A 21,113-nucleotide genomic window follows, 5' to 3' on the forward strand; every position below is an offset into this window, starting at 1 on the left:
TAGTTTGAAGGTCGTTTTGTACTGGGGTTGTTTGAACATCAAAAACAACAGGCTGAACTGGAAAAGAAGGTAAGCGAAGCCAATACTCGTCATAGCATTGAAATGATGCTCATTGACAGATTTCGCTACCCACTTTTATAAGGAACTTGTATTGAAGCATCCTTACATTCGCCCGTTGAAAGGTCTGTAGGAACAGGGCTCTTCTTTTGTATATAAGAAAGTCATGGTCGACTTACGCTCGCCATCAGGGCCACCAATATTGTCACCGCAGCTGATTGCCAGAGTCTTGAACTATCTCGAAGACGACCAAGTTGCTACTTTGCAACTCGTGAATAAAACATGGAGTCAGGCTGCAGCCATTAGGCTCTACGAAACCATATATTTGTCTTCGGAGGAATCTATACATGATATGACATCACGCTTATTACGTGGTGGTGTTGTCTCGTATGGTCTGTTTGTCAAGGCGCTTGTAATAGATGACGCAGAAGACGACGACATTCTGATGGTGGGGGATATACAGATTCTTATTCAGCTTACTCCTAATCTGCAGACATTGCAGATTCATTCTATGGTTGCGTCGAATATCGTTTGTCAGAATGTGTCGGATTACTTGCAAGGTTTGCTGATTTTTTGAATCACATATTTGCAGACCAAATGACACTAATTCGAATATATGATTATAGCGCTGCGGCATCTGGATTTGAAAAACTGCTTGTGTATATCAAATGCAGTGTTGCCCGTACTAGTCAAACGGTGCATACATCTAGAACACATAGATCTTTCGTATACGTCTGTAACTCCAGCATCCGTGACTATGCTCTTGCCCGATGCACCGAGTCTAAAGAGACTAGTAATGGATGGCTGCACGACGGTGCCTCCAGGAACCGATACCTTTATACCCACGTTAAACCATCAGAGACGATCAACATTACAACACTTTTCAGCTGTCGACTCGGATGTATCTGATGAATACGCTAGATATGTTGCCTCTGCATGTCCTCAACTGTTGGCTCTTAATCTCTCTGGCTGTCAGATATCGGATGAAACATTGATATGTGTTGCTCGATCATGTAGTTTATTAGAGCATCTAGATGTCTCCTTTTCGCATCTAGTCACAGACGTCGGACTCTTTGCATTAGCAGCTTTTGCGAGCAACTTGAAGGAGTTATTGTGTGCTGGCTGTGAGAATGTTAGTCAGGCAGGAGTAGTAGCACTATGTAGGAAGTGTAAATACTTGAACGAGATCGTATTGCATGGATGTGCAAGTCTAGTGAATTCATTTATAGCAGACTACGCGGGTGTCAATGAAGAGAGTCTGAATTTTGTATTGTCGAGTAAGGGTATTGAATGGGTAGCTGGTCAGGAAATAAATGGAAACTTGGATGGCAGTAGCCAGATGACTAGAGGTATACAAACCGAGATTCAAGACGAGTCTTCGGATGACGATGAGCCGCTGCAAAAGGAACTCATTCAGATGGACGACCCAATGAGCCCTGTCAATAACTCCAGTAAATATGCCCAGGCGGCACTGCTGAAGCTCGCTTCAGCTATAGTGTCTGGAAACTATGTACCTGGTCAAACAAACCAAATCCATCATAAAGAGTCAGCTGTAGCGCGCGGTGCTCCAACACCGCCAGCTACACCGCCATCTCAAAGTCTTATGGATTCCAATGATCTAGACGATGCGCTAGTCTTGTCGCCATTGCTTCCTGCTTTTGGTGGCATCAAGCCAAATGACCACAGTAACAACAGTATGCCGTCTCAAAATGCATCATATATTCCACAACCAAAGCCAGCATCCAACAAGGTCATAAATGGCATCCACAAAAATAATGATGGTAGCGTAAATATGTCAAGTGTAAATGGAAACCATAATCATCGTAGCTCTGTAAATGGTCGATATTCCCCGATACCTAGTACATTATCATCTGTAACCACTCCTGTAATGACTCCTGTAGTTAGTCCTACAATGAGTGCTAGGAGCACACCAGAACCTAAAGATGAATTTAGTAGACGAATGGCCGTACTTGAACCACAACGAATAGATATCAGCCAAAAGAAGGTGATCGATCTTAAACCGCCTGCACGAAGAGAATCGTTTGGGAAATCAACCTGGGAGATGAATGGTAATTCATCATGGGACGCTCTGCCGAATCATCTAAAGGGAGCTTCAGTACCACATCAACCAATGAGGGTAATATCACCTATAGAAAATGGTAATGGTAGTACTAGTGTTACATATAAACCTAGAGCAGGTCGTATGAAGATGGTTGAAGATCATTCTTTGACTGGTCGCTCTGTCTCTCCTAGTCGTCACTCATCGACAAGAAACACTAAAGCTAGTGGTTCTACGGTCCTAGCACCAAGAAAACCAGTAACGCTGACTGCATCCACTGTATCGCGCTCACCAAAAATTGGTGGCAGAGCTTCTCCAACCAGTGGTAGAACATCACCTCTAGTCGTACGACGCTCAGAAGACAAGTGGATAGCTGGTGGTAGTAGTACTGGTAGAACGTCACCCGTGGTAGTAGAACAACGGCCAGATTCAGGACTTGCTATCAGAATGAACGAGTCTGAACTAGAGCCTAGTAGTTACTTGCCTTTGCCTCAGTTTAGAGGCAGGGTAAGGTTTTAGAATCGAAGAGACACCATAATATAATGTAATCAATCAACACCATCATGTAAAAAAAAGCGCACATGGGGCAAAAGTCAATATAGAACAATACAGAAGAAGAACGGTTATGTGACTCGCGGTTGGGTTGACAAGTGTCAACTAACATTCTTGCAAAACTTTTGCATTCCTCGCCTAGCCTGGTTCAACCTGGTTCATTTGGTTATGCTGCTTGAGAGATTAAAGATGTGTATCTGTAAACATACATACACTACTTTTGTTTCACTACTATGAATTCAATTAACAAGTATACTCGACACTAAAATGTAACTGGATGAACGCAAATAGAGTGAGTCCAGGCGTTCCGTTCCATATAAAGTGCTGGAGCTTGTCCATCTCGTTGTATCATCTGCAAAATATTGCCATGTTTGAAACTAACCTCGCATCCGGCACTTCAATGGGGGCAACTTACATCCTATTCGGACAGTCTTTCACCACGATCAGCATCATCGACTTGATGACCAGCCAACTCCTTATCAAATCGATTTACAGCTGGAGCAGGAGTTGGTGATGGCGTTGGAGGACCTCCAGCTCGTAAACAACTGCCCAGCACTTCCCTCACTCGTGCAGCATCATCCGGCATACACAAAACCTTCAACTCACACCGGTACTCCAATGGTCCACGCCCACGTATCCTACACTCCACAGATACAAGATGCCGATCCATAACTGGGGCCAATCGAGCAGCAATATTCTTATCTACGTGTCCAACTTGCACGTTTGATTCGTTGTACACTTGGATCGCGTTCAGGTCTTTGAGGTTTTCGAGCTCACGAGTCAGTGAAATAAGTTCACCAGGTTGAATGTCACCATTGTAGTACTGTGTACCTTTGATGGTGGTTTTGATGACTCCGATTAGAATTTGGCGAGGGTGTGACGATATTATGTTGTTGTTGGATTCGGATTGTGTAGCAGGTTTGTGAGGTTTACAGTCAATCACGCTATGATCATTCCTTTTATCGTGAGTGGGAGTGGTGGGAGCCATTCCGAGAGTGGGGGTAATGGGAGCCAACCCGAGAGCTTGAGTTGTTGGAATGTATCGATAATCAAGAACATGGGGTTCAGGAGGTTGTACCATAGATGGAGACGGTAAAGTTGCCTTTTCATCGGAGTTTGAGATGATGGGACGACGCTTGGTTTGAGGTCCAAGAGTCCTGAAGGTGCAAAGAAAACGACGATGACGTGTCAGCAGCCATCTACTAGAAGTTGACTGTCTCACAGAAAGACTCACGAATCTGATGAAGAGAGATTCTGATGCTCATCATCATCAGATTCAACCAAACTGTGCTTGTTTGACTTCTTTGTAGAAGCAACAGCTGTTGTCAGATCATGGTGTGGATGTTGATGAACTGGCTCAGTAGCGATGTCTGTATCAGCTTCTTCTGGTTCAGTATTCTCCACAGAAGAGCAGCTTCTGCGATCATGACCAGGTTGTTCTGGTCGAAAAAGGAAAAGAAGGGTAAAGAATGGTGTAGCATTGCTGGACTTTCAAGACTGTTCAAAGTCAGCGTGATAAAGCTTGATCCAACTTACTACAGATTCCAGACTTGCAATTTGAAGGATTCATGCTTAGTACTATCGCTGTTCTGTCGAGGTCTCGAGTCAAAGTGCTGTCGTTTTTTGTATCAAAACAATGGTCAAGTATAACCCCCGACGCAAAACAGGAAAGCGACCAAGAAAAACTATGAAGATTGGATGAATCAGGAACCAATGTTTTATTTCAGTCTGTATGACCCCATCCTTTTGATTCCCAAACGTCAACTTAGTTCAAATTGAAACCAAATCCATACATAGACTGACACGGGAAATGATAAACTTGTCTTTGATTTGAACATAAACTTGCTTCCTTAATATAATTACAGGAGTGCTATGATTTGATGTGACACTGATTTGAACACTTGGTAAAGAAGAGCAACGCGAAACTGCATGTCCAGATTTAGCTCTCCTTTAAAGGATTGGCCGTTCTTCTTCATCGCCTCCAAGAAGACGACGAAGATCTTCAGGACGGGATTCCCTGGTCTCTTTGGGCTTCTTGTCACCAAAGGCTGGAGCTGCCAGCTCTCGTTTGCGATTTTGAATATCTAGAACACGTTCTTCAACTGTGCCCTTCATCTAACAGATAACAGATAAGAGAGATAGGCAATTATCGTATTTACATTTTCAAACGAAGAGCAAGGTTAAGGTGATTAGAGTACGTGCCACAAGCTCTGTCAACAGCTTGATCCTCAATAAATAGAACTTGAGGAAGAGCTGTGAGCATGTATACTCAAAAGTATACGTCAGATCAATTCACACATATACAGACGGGTTCCACCAAATGTCTATGAAGAAGTCCATATTGGCCCGAGTGAGATTCAACCCAACATTTGCAGCCTGCGCAAGAGACAAGTGTCAGCCTTAAAATACCAGACGAGAACCACGCGACAGGCGTACCTTCAATGAAGCCAGAAATACCTGCACATTGAAAGCGACGAGCGTTTGACAGGAACAGCATGAAACATGGAAAACTGGCATAGACGTGACTAATGTCACTATAACCATATTTGACTAATTTAACTACTTTCTTATTATGTACACTAAGCGCAAGTGAACTACTACAGATGCGACATTAAGCCAGCGAGTATGGAAATCAAAATCCACACTATAGGACTTCCGGAGGAGCGCGGCGATGCAGCACTTGGAGTCAGGGTATTATTGTTCGAATAGAACGAGAACGGCAAAGTTCCAGTTCCATTTTCATAAGCCAAAGAACTGACGGCTCGAACTCCAACAAATGCGGCAGGATGGCTGCAAAAGTATTAACGTGTAAGCTTTGATTTTCAACCATCGCTCATGATTCAAATACGTGTTTCTTTCAACTTACGATGAATTGGCTTTATCACAACCACAACCAGGAGCAAAACCAATTCGAGAATTGTCACGGTCGAAAACGGTGTAGACAGAATTCAACCATGAAGCTCCCAAGTTGATATAATTGACGGAGGTAGATTGTGGAAGGACGGTGAAGACGTAGCCATTTACTGGGTCGAGCTGGATGTATTGGTGGCCAAAAATGGTGACTGTGACAACGGATGTCGAATTCATCACCATGTCAATGGTTAGGGAAGGCAGAGCAGCCCAGTTGATGCTACTTCCGGCACTCTATAGTATAATGAGATTAATATTATGAGATATGATTCTGAGATGAATCTCCAACCAACCAAAAAACCGTTGCGATAAGACATTCTAATAGCGTTGCAAACTCACTGCACGTATTCCAATTTGGTAATTGAAAAATGGGTTAGTCTGATCATTGCCATATCCAGACAATCCAGGGATGGCATTACTAGACAAGACAGCAAGCGCAAGTGTCTTCCAAGCATTCGTAGTCAAATAGATTAAACTTGTACAGGTATCCACAATACTCCACTGTCCATAAGCATTAGAGGTTTGGAATGCAGCCGGTAAGGTAGTAAATTGTCCATTCACAGCAATCCCCAAGACTTGAATCGTATACCATGCCTGATATGGCGTGTTTGCCCATCCGACAACACCAGATGACGAACACGTCAATGCATCATTTGTGCCTCCAATATCCATCGCCGAACTACCGGAATACACGTAAGGACATGCACGGAATGCGATGGTGTTTGACACAGTGCCGGGGTTTTGAGCGACGAGCGCTTCAAATACGGTAGATGGGCTGGTTGCTGAGGACGGTTGATATGAGGATAGGGAACGGTATGCAATACCCAAGAGACCAGTTGAGCCAGTAGTTCCGTCCATGACTTTGGGGTTTTGGGATTGGGATGTTACTGCTATTAGTGGTGACGCAGCTGATATGCTAGTGCCATAAAGCGTTACTGTGTCTTGATAGATGTATCCAGTCCAGCTGGAGCCTTCCGCAAACGATTGCGACACGGATTGGGCCTGTAGTAGTGTTTGACCTGTTGTGGACCATGTTGGTGCTGATGACGATGTTGTAAACCCCGCTAGATTAGTAGTAGGTAGAATCAAATTCGACGATCCCGAGTCCACTTCCACATTAAACTATTTAATTGAAAGCAAGATGTTGTATAAGTAGGCAGTCAATCACACGACGCAACACGAAAAATTAAATTCAAACTACGCGACAAACTCACAGTTTTTCCTTGTATGCTTAGATTAATTAAGTAACAAGTCTTTATACCACCTCCCATAGATGGTTCTTTACCTCCACTTGCAGTTGTTTGGTATCGTGCCATGCCAGAACCTTGAATTGTCGAGTCTGATAAATTTGCATACGGGGCAGTGAATAAAGGGACAGTTATGGCGTGTACAAGCGGTAAAGCTAATGAAAAAGCTACTAGATGTCGCATCCTCGATGTATTTCGTGTTGGTAAAGTTTACAGGACACTTCTGGTAGTAGAAGGAAGCCAGGATTGGGGTCCAAATAAGAACACGAATCAAGGACGTCAAGGCCGCGTTCTTGAAGCTTCTCTCCAAACTCTACGTTGTAGGTCTCATATCCTCGCGTTCATCGAGAAGCTCCTTGTTGCGGCAATTTCTCATGACAGTGTGATGTGTTAAAAACACCAGACCCGCGAAAAGGAAGATAAGGTATATCGACTTTATTAAAATATCAAGATTAATTGCCTTATCGTTTAGCCTTCTTTTGGCGCTTGACGTGATTTGTAAGTACACGCTATCAAGAATAAGAATATATAAGTCAACCAAAGACAAAAATTACAGAATCCAGTATAAGAACTCACCCTCTTCTCTCTCAACGATCTCTTGGCCTTATTCTTGACATCGCGTTTATGAATCATCATCATAAATGCCTTAGACTTCTTTGCCTTGACCTTGAATGGTTTTGGTTAAGTGTAAGCTTTTGTTTTTCAAACTAGCTTATAAAACAGCATACCTTGTTCGTAAGACTAGATCTCTCCGTCTTGTTTCTCTTCGACCCATACGAGTTGCCTTCACGACCAGCTTGGATACTAGCCATACGAGCATCGTAATCGTCCTTTCGTTTAATACCAGATGTAATGGTGGATTCATTCACTACATCACTAAGGACATACACTGTGAGATAAACGGATTTTGCCAGTGTAAAGTTTAGAAGAAAGCCTATTTGGCGTTACTTACGTGATACCCTCTTCGTCACTATCTTCTTGTTCCTCCTCTTCTTGAATCAGTCTCTTTCTCTTCTTCTGATTTGGATTGACACCAGTAATTTTCTCTACATCACGACCTTGTTTGCGGGCTCGGATAAGAGCAAAGTCTTCTTCCGTCAGGACCTAGAGTTTGAAATTCGAATCAAGCAAAAAAACGAGACCCTAAGCAAATTGCTGTCCAATACCTTCTGGGTACCGGCGATAACTTTGGCAGCTACTGGAACGCCATCTTCCGTAACAGTAACCTTATCAGCAGGTAACATGGCTGAATCTTCTTCAGCAGCATCACTCTCTACTTCTTCGTCTTCTGCGTCGCTATCATCGACGGCTTCGTCAATGTCACCTTCCATATCCTCGCCATCGACTTCTTCGATGTCATCATCGTCTTCTATCTCCTCCCATTCGCCCTCTTCTTCCCCATCGTCTTCAACGACTACTTCTTCAGCATCAGATTCATTGCCATCTTCTTCATCGGATGACTGGTCGTCCTCTTCAATCCATCCTTCAAAGCCATCTTCCAGCAGAGATTGTTCTTCGATATCTTCTTCTTTCTCCTCGAGCAACTACAACGGATGATATGTCAGGATCAAAAGCAAAAACAAGGATACAGACATAGATTGGATCATTCCCCCCAGATAATGCTTTGACTAACCTCGATGCCTTCTACATCCGACGAGACTTTAACTTGCCCATACACCATCTTGGAGGTAGCAAAGCCCTTCCTCCTCTGCTCTTGTAAGGTCAAAGACACAGACTTGCCACGATCCTTCTTTCTCAGCATTTCAGGATTGATTTCACGATACAATCCAATCAAGGAACGTGCTGCCATCATAGGTCCCTTCTCACGATGATTTTTGTAATCGTCTACTAGACTGTGCAGTAACGTCTCACTCATAGCTAAAGGACACCTTGAGCAGACTTCTCGTAAAGCATTCATGCCAGCAACGACTACTTCACTAGCGACATTATTCCACACAAAATGGTTTGCGATGGCGTCTACGAGCAGACTGCCAGCTTCGGGAGGCACGATGTCGTGACATGCTTGCGCGGCGTATGCGAGTATCTTTGTGGCTTCACGCTGTTGTGGGCGGAGATATGGGACAAAGTAGTCGTAGAAGGGGAGGAGGATGAGTTTGTGGATTCCGACTAGACGACTGATTAAATCCATGATGGAAAGACGGAGCTCGAAACGGAGAGCTGAGGTGTTTGTAGCTAATTTCAGGCGAGCAAACAACTTTTCAGCAAAGCCTAGACAATGACACAAAAAATCCGAAGTCAGTATCCCTGATTCTCGAGAAAGAACCAACTACTTCGAATACCTTGAGGGTCATTCAGCAAATGAATTGCAGAAAAGTTAAAGCTCTCTGCTCGGTTCTTTGCTCTTGCTTTCTACAAGTTGATGATGATGTATATTAGTAAGGACTTCTTTTAACGGCGCGCACAGAACAATCCACCTACTCTTTTGACTGAGGCAACAGCACGATCAATCTGTGTTCTTCTTGACCGTTTCTTCTTGTTGATGTGAAGAGTGTGCTTCATAGCACCAACATCAGGTCCCTAATAATTCGATTATGAATTTAGCAAAAAAAAAACCCAAGAGAATTCATGTCATGTTTCTCGATTATACCTGATCCTCTTCACCATCCGAGTCTTCACCCGACTTTTCGTTCACCGACAAGAAAAAGTTGACGGCAGTAGCCACAATCTTGGGTGATGTAGACAGACATGCTTCGGCAATGATATTTACAGTTTTAGCGTCATTCCAGACATTCTTCTTGTACAAGTCAATCATAGCTTCTAGTGACTTTTTAGCAGCAATCTGTAAAAATGGACAGTGTAAGCATGATACCAACCCAACTTGGACTCACACGATACTTACATCTGAAGGATCCTTGAGCATGGTGTACATGAAATTCTGCAGGTACTTGTTGAGTTTATTGTTCTTTCCTTTAACATTCTGACTTTTGATGTCATTGACGATATGAGAATGCAAGAGTGTTCGCAGCTGCTTGTCCTTTACACGAAATAGTGTAAAACACAGTGATAGTAGTGCAGTTGAGGGGATTAGATCACGATTTCGAAGTAGGATCAAGACTTGGACCAAAGTTTTTCGTAAATCAGCATCCATGGTTGCACTGTGAGCAGTCAGCAAATCGACGAGATCTTGTGGGAATGTTTTGCATTCGTTTGGATAACATGCTGCGACCTAAACGTGTGTGATGTTGGTTGGTTGACGTCCGTAAGAGCTCTTGAGGTCGTTTTTTCTTCCAACAATTTAAATGATCCAAGCTTTTAAAGCTGATCCAAGCGGTTGCGATAGAAATAAAGAGATGAAAGCTTACATGACCAACAAAATGGACCAATTCAGCTAGATTTTGGTTGTCTTGCTCTGTGCTGGGATGCGTTCCAAAAAGTGACAAACTCGCTTGCAACCGTGCTTTTTGCTGTAGGAATTCCTCCTTGTATGAAGATGGATCTCGCTTGACAAGGTTCTGTAGCTGAGGTAAGTTGAATGGCAACGTGTCCTTGCCTCGTCGTCCCATCTTTAATAGAGCGACCGGTCCTTTTCTTTTAATTGCTGAAAACTTCGGGTTGCCAATTTGGATTTTGGAACAAGCGACTCAGATGCACGGATTATTCGTGACTTAGAAGTGTATTGATTGCATTCTTTAATTCACTTTGGAGCTCCATTTACAAACAACACCAAAATCAACCCAAACATTAAAACTCACAACATACAACTGTTTCTCGTACAGATCATGACCACATCGCAAACAGCTGTCTCGTCATCTTTCTTAAGGAACAAGCTGCCACCATTCCAAAGATTTATTACGCCCCTATACTTTGAATTCTTTAGTGATGACAGGCCAGTAAACATAACAGACTCCAAACCAGCTCCCAGCAACGTGGTAGTAGAGGTGCACCAGAGCCTGGAGAATGTAAATTGTGTCTGGGATGCTTGTACGATATTCTGTGGGTACCTGATTGCCAACTCTGAAAGTGTCTTTGCCCTGTGCCAGCCGCCAGGAGACGTGTTTCGTGTTTTGGAGATTGGGAGTGGGTCTGGATTGCTGGGTATAGTCGCACTACTCGCACTCAAGCCAGTGTGTCATCGGCATAATAAACAGTTGCAGGTGTGTATGACTGACTTGGAAGAGGAACTGGACGTGATCAAACAAACTGTAGCTGCCAACTTTAGCGAGCTAGAAAGCAAACCTCTAGTCGAAGCATTAGAGTGGGGATCTACAGAGCAGTATGAATCCCTAATACTGAAGCTGGAAGGGGACGAGTTGGATGTTGTTCTAGCAACAGATGTGGTCTACGAGATTCAGCACTTTGATTTGCTCTTTCGCACTTTAAAGCTGCTACTAAGGCCAAACACGTTATTTATCATGGCAATGGAACGTAGATGGAGTGATATAACAAGGTTCTTTTGGGACGATGCCAAGTCATATGGCTTCAATTACGAAATGCTGCCCAAAAGTAATGTTGGTGACGGGCCGTGGTGGGAAATGCCTCATATAGATATATATTTCATTAGGAAGGTGATTGTAGAGACGAACGATGATGTAGAATAATGCGTAAATAAAAGATGAGCTTCAATAGTATAAGTGTCAAACACTTTGCGATAGATCTTGCGTGGACCAAGCGGTTCAAGGTCGAGATTATTTGATTTGACACGTACAGCTTCGTGCTCTACACATGAAGGTAAGTGCCTCTTCGCCCTGTTCCAATGTGGTTCAACACCTCCTCTCTAATTTTCAAAAAACACGGATCGCAGTCCAACGCTAAGAATGGCAATTGAAAATAAGCCTGCGGGCAGTCTCAAAGTCAAGACATTACAAATCCATTGGCATGACAAGCAGGCAGTTTACAGCGTCGACTTTGAGCCTGGAACATCTGAAAGGTTTGCTACTGGAGGTGCTGACAATGCTGTGCGAGTAAGTGAAATAGACGTGGTCCTTATTAATGATCTAATATATTCTAACATTACTTATTACTGCTAGATCTGGAAGATTCAAAAGAGCGAGACTGAACCACCAAATATTCAGTTCAGATCTACCTTGTCAAGACACAGCGCAGCAGTCAATGTCGTTCGCTGGTCCCCAAAAGGTTGGACAATAGATTGAATCTTTATTCCTAATTATGTCATCGTTCTGATATCGCCTGTCTCCTAATTAGGCGGTGTCTTGGCCACTGGTGGTGATGGTAAGCGACGATCAGATGCTCGTTGTTGGAGCATTCCTTTTCGTGATTAACACGGACCGATCGCAACTTAGATGCCTCAATTATATTATGGCGTGAAGCTCCACATACTGCTGCTACACAATCTGCTGGAAACATTGCTGATGAAGACGAAGAAGAGAATCTGGAAACATGGCGATTGCATAATCACCTAAAGATACCAACTGGACGTGAAATTTATGATCTGGCATGGTCTCCTGACGCTAATTATATCATATCTGCGTGCTTTGATAACGTCGCTCGAATATGGGATACACGCGATGGTGAGAGCATTCACCATATCGATTGGTCCCGCCTTTTTTGGTTTGACGCTTCCTTGCAAACTGGTAGGTAAATGCATTCATGCTATTGAGGATCATACTCATGTTGTGCAAGGAGTGGCATGGGATCCTCTAGAACAGTATCTCGCTACACAGAGTAGCGATAGGTTAGTAAGACCCCAAAAATACACTTGTAAACATGACTTAACATGGACCTTTCAATAGATCCGTTCACATTTATTCATACGACATCAAACCCACCGGTGTTACTGTGAAACGTCTTGCATCTCACTCCCGAATCGACACTCTTCAACCAGCAGAGCCATCAGGCAGTAGAAGCAATACTCCAATACCACCACCGCAATCGTCACCGACGAAGCCTGCTGCTGCATCATCATCAGCTGCACCTATTCCAGAAGTGCCTGTACCTGCCCCTGTATTACAACCACCCACAAAAATGAGAATGTATCGTGACGAGACCTTAGTGAGCTTCTTTAGAAGACTCACATTCTCTCCTGATGGATCGTTGCTGATAACTCCAACTGGACAATACAAGTTGGGTACAGGCAAGAATGACATTGTGCGAAACGCAACTTTTGTGTATACGAGAGGTGGAATAAGAAAGTAAGAGACCAAACAAGCGGAAACTGATAGCCTGAATTACTGACGACAACAATATCGTAGACAGCCAGTCGTAATATTACCAAATATGAAGAAACCGTCAATAGCTGTTCGATTCAATCCTAGATTCTATGAATTAGAGGAACGACAGACTCAAGCCACATTTTTATTACCACATCGTCTCATATTTGCTGTCGCTGCTCAAGATGCTGTCCTCATTTATGACACTCAAGCAGCAACACCACTTGCATTGATGAAGAATCTGCATTATGCTACGATCAATGATATTGCATGGTACGTCACCTCATTGTTCTATAAATTTGAGGGATTGGTCACCTCTTGTTCTTGCTGAACTATCACTGATTCAAATGGCTGGCAAACAGGTCGTATGATGGAACAACTCTCATGTTAGTGTCTTCTGATGGGTTTTGCTCAATGGTCGTCTTTGATAAAGAAGAACTCGGTATGGTTATTGCTCGAGACCCTACTGCTGCTATGGACGGTGTAGAAATCCTGAGTACGGGTGTTACTGTCCCTGATAATGTCGCAATGAGGGACAATGATGTCGAAATGATTGTAGACGATGATGAATCTCGCATGCCTGACAAGAAGAATGAGGGTGCTTTATCACAGGTAACGGGATTATGTGTTTGGCTCTTGAAAGGCTTGCGACAGGTCTAACGTGGGATTTTAGGCCAAGCTCATGAAATTCGATATGGCTGGTAGTGCTGCAGATCCAGTACGTATTGACAGTGTTGAACCTATAGACGTTGATAGTGTTGAGCAGACCATAGAGGTTGAACAAACTGTGCTTTGACCATCATTCTGTACATCGTAGAGCAAAAACCTAAACCAATGAATGTTTAATAGTATGTACCAAAGGCGCACTCGTTTTTTGCAGTTCCCGTTTATTGAATGTAGCAGATATAAACATATTGTTTATGACACATGATATGAGCAGAGTGAAGTGATATCATTCCGGATAGAAGCAAAAGCTTTAATCAGGGTAACATTCTGTCCAAGTTAAATATAGCTGAAATGAGACTGAGATGCGTGAATGCTTGCGGGAAGTTGCCGAGGCATTCACCGGTCTAGCGGGCGCGAGACGTTATTGGAGGAATGCCAGAAAAGGAGACCGACGCTTCGGCTGATGCTGCATGTTGAGACAAACCTTGGTGACTTGTTCTGAAAACAGATTGAGAGAGTTGCCATATGATACCGTCTAACAAAGCAGTTGAGAGAGATGGTTTGTAACTCTGTGTATGCACATTTCACATCGACGATTCGTCAATGCACATCGACCATCCGGCTTTTTTTTACCTGTTCAAATAATGTGAGGGCTGTCTGAAGCAGTGACGGATCATGTTTGCCTGCTCGAGTAAGAGCTTCGACAAGCCAGAATGTACCTGTGTTGGATATGTTTGGCATCAGCGAAAAAAAGCAAGCAGAGTAAAATCAATGCTTTGTCTTAATACATACACATCAGGAAAGCACCTTCAGAACCAGTCAATCCATCATGATAAGACCAATGATTGTATCGGTATACGAGTCCGTTCAACGTGAGACCACCTGCATAAAAAGGTGTAGAAGTTCATGAAAAGCTACGTTTACGTAAATCAAGCCAACCGCCAACCTTTCTCTGGTGGTTTCATGATTCGAGCTATAGTTGACAGAATTCGTGGGTCGACCGGAGAGCAGAAAAAGACCATTGGCATAATTAGGACTCCAGCATCGAGTGTTCCTGAAAAGATACGTTTAGTATGATGGTTTTGTTAACGTCCTTTACATGTCATTTGTTACCTTCATCACGTCCTTCATAAGATTGCGTAAAAGTTTGCAGAGTCGGATTCCAACCTTTGGTCATGATTTCTTCATAGATCTACCAAAACTCCATGAGACAAAAGAGACATACGCCCAAATGTTTCAATTTACCTGATCCCGCACAGCATACCACCTCGCCCGATCTACACAAGGCAAACTCCTCTTCTCCAATAAGCGAATACCACGATCAAGACCAACCCAACACATAACTTTAGAAAACAGAAATTCACGAGGATTGCTACGAATCTCCCATATACTCATATCAGGACGATGGAAATTGTCACAGATGTAGTTGACGATTTTTCGTACTGATACCCAGGTATCGTATCCGATTGGTGCACGGTACTTGTTGTAGAGGTAGACAGAGTCCATTAGTGCGCCGTATATGTCTAGCTGGAGGTGGTCGCGTGCACCGTTGCCGACTCGGACTGGTTTCGAGCCGCGGTTTCCTTCTAGGTGGGGGAGTATGCGTTCTTCGGGGACACGGCCGCCATCGACGGTGTACATTACGGATAGGGAGCCGTCAGCTTTCTAGTAATGCAAAAAACAGAACTTGATGAGCTACATATTGATATCTGGCTGTCTCCTGATGACAAAACAACATACCGCATCCTTGAGTCTTGCTTCAATCCACCTATATGCGAATACATCATTCAACTTAAGCGAAAAAAATGAAGTAGTGTAAAAGACCACACCTCATGTAAGCTTCAGCTTCATCCGTCAACCCAATACGAATGAAAGAATATATGCAAAACGCACTATCTCGTATCCAAACATATCTAAGCAATGCCGACTTTTAGAAACTCATCTAAAGGACTCTTTAGAAACTCATCTAAAGGACTCCACAAAACGCCGTTACCTATAATCCCAGTTCCTCACTCCACCAATCTCTTCAGGTAGTCCAAATGTTGGAGATGCGACAATGGCACCTGATGGTTCATACGTCAGTAGTTTGAGTACCAGAGCACTGCGTTCAACTAGTTCTCGGTGCCTTCCTTTATCTAAGATCGGAACATATTGCAAAGTCAGTTGACTTCTTGAGTTCATGATAGAGATTTTTTTTTGGTTACAAATGCCATTCTTACAATTTGACTTTCGAATCCATTCCAACCAATATTCCATAGTTTGAGCCTTGAGAGCTGATAACAATGACCAAGTGAGTAGCGGATCCAAATTGCCGGCGATGGTGTCAGTTTGACGAAAGACAAAGGCAACACTCTGTCCCTCTTCTAGCTTGAAATCTGCAAAGGCTTTTGGCCCGCGAGAGCCATCAATAAGTTTCCACTGTATTGGTATTACTGGATTCTCGCTATCTGAAACAGAGCGCAAGTCAACTTCAAATCCACTCTCTGACGTGAACCTGGATCAAACCAAAGTGTAAGTATGCAAGTTGCAGTATTTATAACAAACAATACCTACACAACTCGACTTTTCTTGAGATGAGATTCACTATTCGTCAATGTCTCATCTTTGACGTCCAACCCATCAACTTTAGCAACATGCTTCTCCGTCGCATACCCAAATCCAGGCTCACAGCTAACATTCACAACCACAGACCCTCTAACGCACTCTACAATGCGAATCAGCCACGGCAACAAAGGTTTTGTGACCCTTTGTCGCTCGTTCCGGTGAAAGAAATCCGTCAACTGTAAGACACCCTCATCAAACAAGAATCGTGTTTGCAAGATGTTTGTAGCGAGTAGATATTGCTGTTTAGCGTTAATTCCATCGTTTGTGGTTGGTTGGATTGAGAAATGTCCTGCGTCAACGTCGAGGATTTTAGCAAAGATCGATGGACTGTCGAAGCGAGGTAGACACATGAAATCAATAGATCCATCGTTTGAGACTAGTGCAGCAGTCCTAGATGGCAAGGTGCATTAGTATTAAGCGAACTCTATCAACAAAAAGAACCAATGCGATGTTATGGTTCCAAACATGGGATCAAGGCAGATACCTCATGTTTCCAATCATTCCATGCTCCTGATTGATTTTACTGTTTGAAGCTGTCGACATTGTGAGTATTTTGGCTAACAGTGAGCTTTCAATGGGCTAGCTTGTTGCGGCAAAAACCTTACTTCTCAACTGTTTGACGAAATCAGGTGCCAGTCGCGCGCTTGACGGTGCATTGGAATATAGATAAAGTATAGAGCGATGGAAATATTCTCGTATTTTACGTTTTGCAATATTATTACGTCGAAATAAATTTATTGCAATAAGGGTAGTTACTTCCAGCAGCGATTGATAAGCGACCAAATCCAAGAGCAAAGCATAGGAGATGCACGATATGTATGCAGAAAGAAATTGTTAGTAGCTACTCCTCACCACAAATGGAGCCACTCCCAGGCAGCCCAAACAGCAGCTTCCAGCGAATAAGAGACCAAATCCAAGAGCGAAGAAGAAGACATTCGTGATAGCTATATGAGGACATTGGTAGCTACTTCCCCCACCACTACTGAACCGCGTAAATCGCTTCAGCTAGTAGCTGCACCAGCAATGGAAGTTCGCAAGAGAGACCTGACACAATTCAATCCACCTCGGTGGTACGATTCACTCCAAGAAAGTTTAGGTATGAGATGCACAAGAGATCGGTGTGTGTTCGCATTCTTTTTTCTCTTTTAACTCGCGTCACGAGTGGGATGCGTCGTTTTCAACTATTTTCGAGTTTCATTAATACAACTTAGCGAGCGAGGCAAAACCTTGATGCAATGTTGGAGACTCTATACAACAAAAACGATGTCCCACAATCGCAGTCTTCTCAATACACTACTCGCTCGTTATCATCACACCCAATTCACCACACACATACCAAACGATTAGCCAACCTCAATAGTCCAATGCGCATACAGAGTCGACAAATCTTCCTCCCGACTAGCCTTCTCACTAGTCCACATCCTCATAAACTTGACGATATTTTCAAACCCAGCGCCCTCAACAATAGATTTAGCATTACCATTATCTACCGCTACATCAGCATACAATGGCACACCCTTCAACCCATTTTGCCCCAACGCCACCTTCAACAATGTTTTTGCAATATCAGGTGTATTAGCACTCCAGGGTCCTAATTTGTATCCATCAAAACACGACCTTATTCCAGCCATTCCTTTGATGGTTCCAGTCTTTTCATCGACAGCGACCCAAGCGTGAGATTTCGGTTGAGCGAAATAGGATTCGATGAAATGTTGATTGCGTTCCAGGGATGATACTGTTGTGTCGTAATCACGGATTGAATGCCAGGGTACTGATGATATGGGTTTGATGATTACGTCTGTCAGGTCTTTGGCCTCGATGTGAGTCTCGCCAAAGCTACCCTTGTATCGGACATTCCACCTGCGTTGTTTAGATTTGTGAGATTGAGAGGTAAAGACATCACCTTAAAAGTTACCTTGTAGAACTGAATCCAGACTTGGTATAATTACTGATCTGCTCTTCGACGGCATCAAGAGCAGAGTGTCGTCCTTCCAAGTACTTCATTCCATGTTGGAAAAGTGGCAAGCCAAATCCTGTCAACATTGTAAGCATTTGTAAACATTGAGCAACACGTCCAAATCAGTGACGTAGCATTCTAAACGAAGCTCACCACCACCGCGATGCGCTTCATCAACAATGTAGCATCCAATGAAACCTTTCGACGTTCCATATCTGATGGCACAGATACATCCGACTATAACACCATTCAGTACACCAACGAAATAACCATGTGGATCACTCATATAGAAGGCCTCATAATCATACGCTCCCTAATGTTGGTGAAAGACATGCGCGTCAGCAGTCCGACATTCGAATTCAAATGTAACATAGCTTTTGCGAAAAACAGTCTATCGAAATGAGTTGAAAACAGCACAAAGCACAAGGTTCGGAAATTAAACTGATATTTCTTTCATCGAGAGCTCTTTCGCACGTCACTGCCATGCTTGCAACAAACGCTCACCTTGTTCCATTCAAGTTTGTTGGCTTGAACCATGGTCCAAGTCTTCCATTCCTCCATTGTTCCTTTCCTTATGATGTATCCTGGCGGCAAGGCAGCTGGAGCAACCATCTTGTACGTCAGCTAGTTGGTTCGTTTGTGAGCTGAGATTGAACTCGAATGTGTCATTTGGAACGACTAATCCGGTGACTTTGCCTAATCCAGACGATGATTCACGCTTCGATGCGAATGCACAATGGATTACTTTCGTTGCGGTTCAGAAATCAACACATTTGGTGTTCCACTGTCAAATATTGGAACCAGGAACACTCAACCCCGTCTTCTTTTGTTTGATAACTTCAAATGTATTATTTGTTATTTTCCTATTATACGACACTCTACTGCTAGCTCTTACAAAGGCTTGCACATGCTTCTGTGTGTGTTGTATTTTTCACTCCATTCATCAAGCTATTTGACAACACTGGGGGGGTTTTCGGTCCAACGCTATCTATGCAATCACCGCCACTATGGCAAACACCGCAACTCCAGCGATAAAGCTAAATGCCAAATTGCTGCCAAAATGCTGTGGTTGCCTTATCGAGCCTGATGTGATTGCTTGTGGTGTCGATGTAGCTAATGGTGCTAGACCTGTCGGAGCCATGGTAGCCGCGACAGTTGCAGTGGTGGTGGTAATAGTCGCTCCAGGACTGTATGCACTATATGGTCCTTGAACGTATGATAATACTGATGGGACTTGGGTTACTGGTAGTGCTGATGGCGATCCAGATGGAGGCGAGCCTTGCCTGATTATTATGAAATAGACGTTAATACCGCCGAGTCAATTTGAAAACGTGGGGTTGACCTACTTGGGAAGCTCTGCTACTCCTGACGTAAATCCTGCGCCATAATTACCAGGTATAGCAACCTAGGAAACAAAGTCTAAGATTCTTTTCATGGATGGACTGTGATATCAACGTTTCCAGCTTACTGGGCATCCATTATGAGGATTGTCTGCATTACATTGGTACCATCCTACACATGCCTGAATGCTAGAAGTTGAAGGAAATCGAGATTAGACTCTGTGGTTTCGAGATGTCTCACTTTGATTTACAAATGGCATCCTCATTTACCAGAACGTGTTCCCCACCAACAGAGCGACATATTCCGTATAGTTATTAACCTTCCCTCCTACGTAATCGAAATGAGTGAGAAACCAAGCCAACTTTGGAGGTAACATCAGCTCATACCTGGCGGACTGTTCACTTGCCATATACCGGTATTTGTAAAACTATCCGAGATTTGTGATTGTTAGCACATTCAGAGGTTGAGCACCGTTTCACCAGAAGATTTACTCACTCGTATTGACCACCTCCGTTTGAAGTCAAGTCATTTTGTACGAAAGGATATTTATCGACATTCAAAGTGCCAGTCACTTGTATTTTGGTATTTTCTGGATTGGTGACGACATGAGCGGAAGCAAAGAGGCCTTTAGGGAAGGCCTTTGCGCCGGGAGTTAGCCCTGCGACTGTACACCAGGCGGTAGCATCTGTGGCGATGGGGACACAACTGTTGTTGTATCGAGTATAGTTCTGTTGGCACCATGCACTTCCACAACATCCTTCAGACGTTCGAACTGTCACTCCAGAAGGAGGAAGCTGTTCCGGAGAAAACCAGCATGTTAGTAGGATTAAGATTTGATGAATATGACAGTCGCTACTCACCCATAGACAAAAGTTTTGGACTGTGTTGGCGGATAACAAGGGGAAGGAGTTAGAAACAGATAAAAAGGCGGGGTCGCGACATATAACCAAGGAGGCACTGAGTGCTATGTATCCAAAAGTACTTACGATCTAGAATTGTGGAGAGAGAAACGAGTAAGTAACAAGAAAATGTGTAATGAACGTGTGGTGGTCCGAAACCAAAGGTTTTTTGAATCACCGCAGACGAGGAAAGAAGAGGCTTACCCTGAATAACCAAATCCAATCCTTGGCCGCCCGCGCCCTGTATACGTATAGAGTGGTTAGAGTTGAATGGTGCTAGTCTTGGCGGTATTGGGAGCAGAAAAGAACCTACACAGGCCGGAATGACAGTCGAGTTACAGTAGTCTCCAGAGACTTGTGAGGTTGAGGTCCATAGCAGCAGTATGAGAGTCACAGCTAGCGGTATCATTTCCTATGATACAATGTAGCAGGCTCCAGTGATGAGAAGCTGCAATAGGTGTGTCTTGCCAAGGCTTTGTTTTTCATGTGGTGGGTGAGAAAAGAGAACAAGACCGCTGATTTTCAGACCTTTCGATGAATGAAGAACAATAATAGACCAGGAAGAGATTCACGTGCATATCACGCTGGAAATATACCTGTTTCACAGTCAATCTCGCTTACAATTAGCATCCGGACGTTTTCCGTTCAATGCTTTCAATGTGTAGCTTTTGTGTTTGTTGGGATGTAAAAGTG

At 43.5% G+C, this 21,113-nt stretch overlaps 5 protein-coding genes across 5 annotated transcripts; 2 read left to right on the forward strand and 3 right to left on the reverse strand.

The window, feature by feature from the left end:
• Positions 1 to 4,618: 4,618 nt before the first annotated feature.
• On the reverse strand, positions 4,619 to 7,008 carry SmJEL517_g00767 (uncharacterized protein; the record flags this gene model as incomplete). The annotated part of the gene is made up of 7 exons (XM_031166696.1): positions 4,619 to 4,783; positions 4,973 to 5,044; positions 5,105 to 5,125; positions 5,314 to 5,458; positions 5,535 to 5,812; positions 5,918 to 6,700; positions 6,793 to 7,008. 7 exons carry the CDS (start codon positions 7,006 to 7,008, stop codon positions 4,619 to 4,621), a joined length of 1,680 nt encoding a protein of 559 aa, XP_031027371.1.
• Positions 7,009 to 7,286: 278 nt separating this feature from the next.
• Positions 7,287 to 9,934, reverse strand: SmJEL517_g00768 (uncharacterized protein; the record flags this gene model as incomplete). The annotated part of the gene is made up of 10 exons (XM_031166697.1): positions 7,287 to 7,334; positions 7,402 to 7,491; positions 7,554 to 7,701; positions 7,778 to 7,929; positions 7,992 to 8,369; positions 8,459 to 9,054; positions 9,126 to 9,195; positions 9,265 to 9,363; positions 9,434 to 9,625; positions 9,686 to 9,934. 10 exons carry the CDS (start codon positions 9,932 to 9,934, stop codon positions 7,287 to 7,289), a joined length of 2,022 nt encoding a protein of 673 aa, XP_031027378.1.
• A 631-nt stretch (positions 9,935 to 10,565) lies between these two features.
• On the forward strand, positions 10,566 to 11,384 carry SmJEL517_g00769 (uncharacterized protein; the record flags this gene model as incomplete). Its single annotated transcript, XM_031166698.1, has 1 exon — positions 10,566 to 11,384. One exon carries the CDS (start codon positions 10,566 to 10,568, stop codon positions 11,382 to 11,384), a length of 819 nt encoding a protein of 272 aa, XP_031027379.1.
• A 216-nt stretch (positions 11,385 to 11,600) lies between these two features.
• Positions 11,601 to 13,749, forward strand: SmJEL517_g00770 (uncharacterized protein; the record flags this gene model as incomplete). Its single annotated transcript, XM_031166699.1, has 9 exons — positions 11,601 to 11,747; positions 11,814 to 11,919; positions 11,989 to 12,015; positions 12,087 to 12,314; positions 12,382 to 12,478; positions 12,537 to 12,935; positions 12,996 to 13,226; positions 13,316 to 13,565; positions 13,627 to 13,749. 9 exons carry the CDS (start codon positions 11,601 to 11,603, stop codon positions 13,747 to 13,749), a joined length of 1,608 nt encoding a protein of 535 aa, XP_031027560.1.
• A 184-nt stretch (positions 13,750 to 13,933) lies between these two features.
• Positions 13,934 to 16,766, reverse strand: SmJEL517_g00771 (uncharacterized protein; the record flags this gene model as incomplete). Its single annotated transcript, XM_031166700.1, has 13 exons — positions 13,934 to 14,023; positions 14,104 to 14,154; positions 14,253 to 14,338; positions 14,412 to 14,501; positions 14,566 to 14,673; positions 14,733 to 14,811; positions 14,865 to 15,284; positions 15,360 to 15,387; positions 15,449 to 15,532; positions 15,613 to 15,754; positions 15,839 to 16,113; positions 16,173 to 16,613; positions 16,708 to 16,766. 13 exons carry the CDS (start codon positions 16,764 to 16,766, stop codon positions 13,934 to 13,936), a joined length of 1,953 nt encoding a protein of 650 aa, XP_031027559.1.
• Positions 16,767 to 21,113: the final 4,347 nt, after the last annotated feature.

This window comes from Synchytrium microbalum (genome assembly GCF_006535985.1).
Source record: "Synchytrium microbalum strain JEL517 chromosome Unknown SmJEL517_scf0002, whole genome shotgun sequence".
Classification (NCBI taxonomy): Eukaryota; Fungi; Chytridiomycota; class Chytridiomycetes; order Synchytriales; family Synchytriaceae; genus Synchytrium; species Synchytrium microbalum.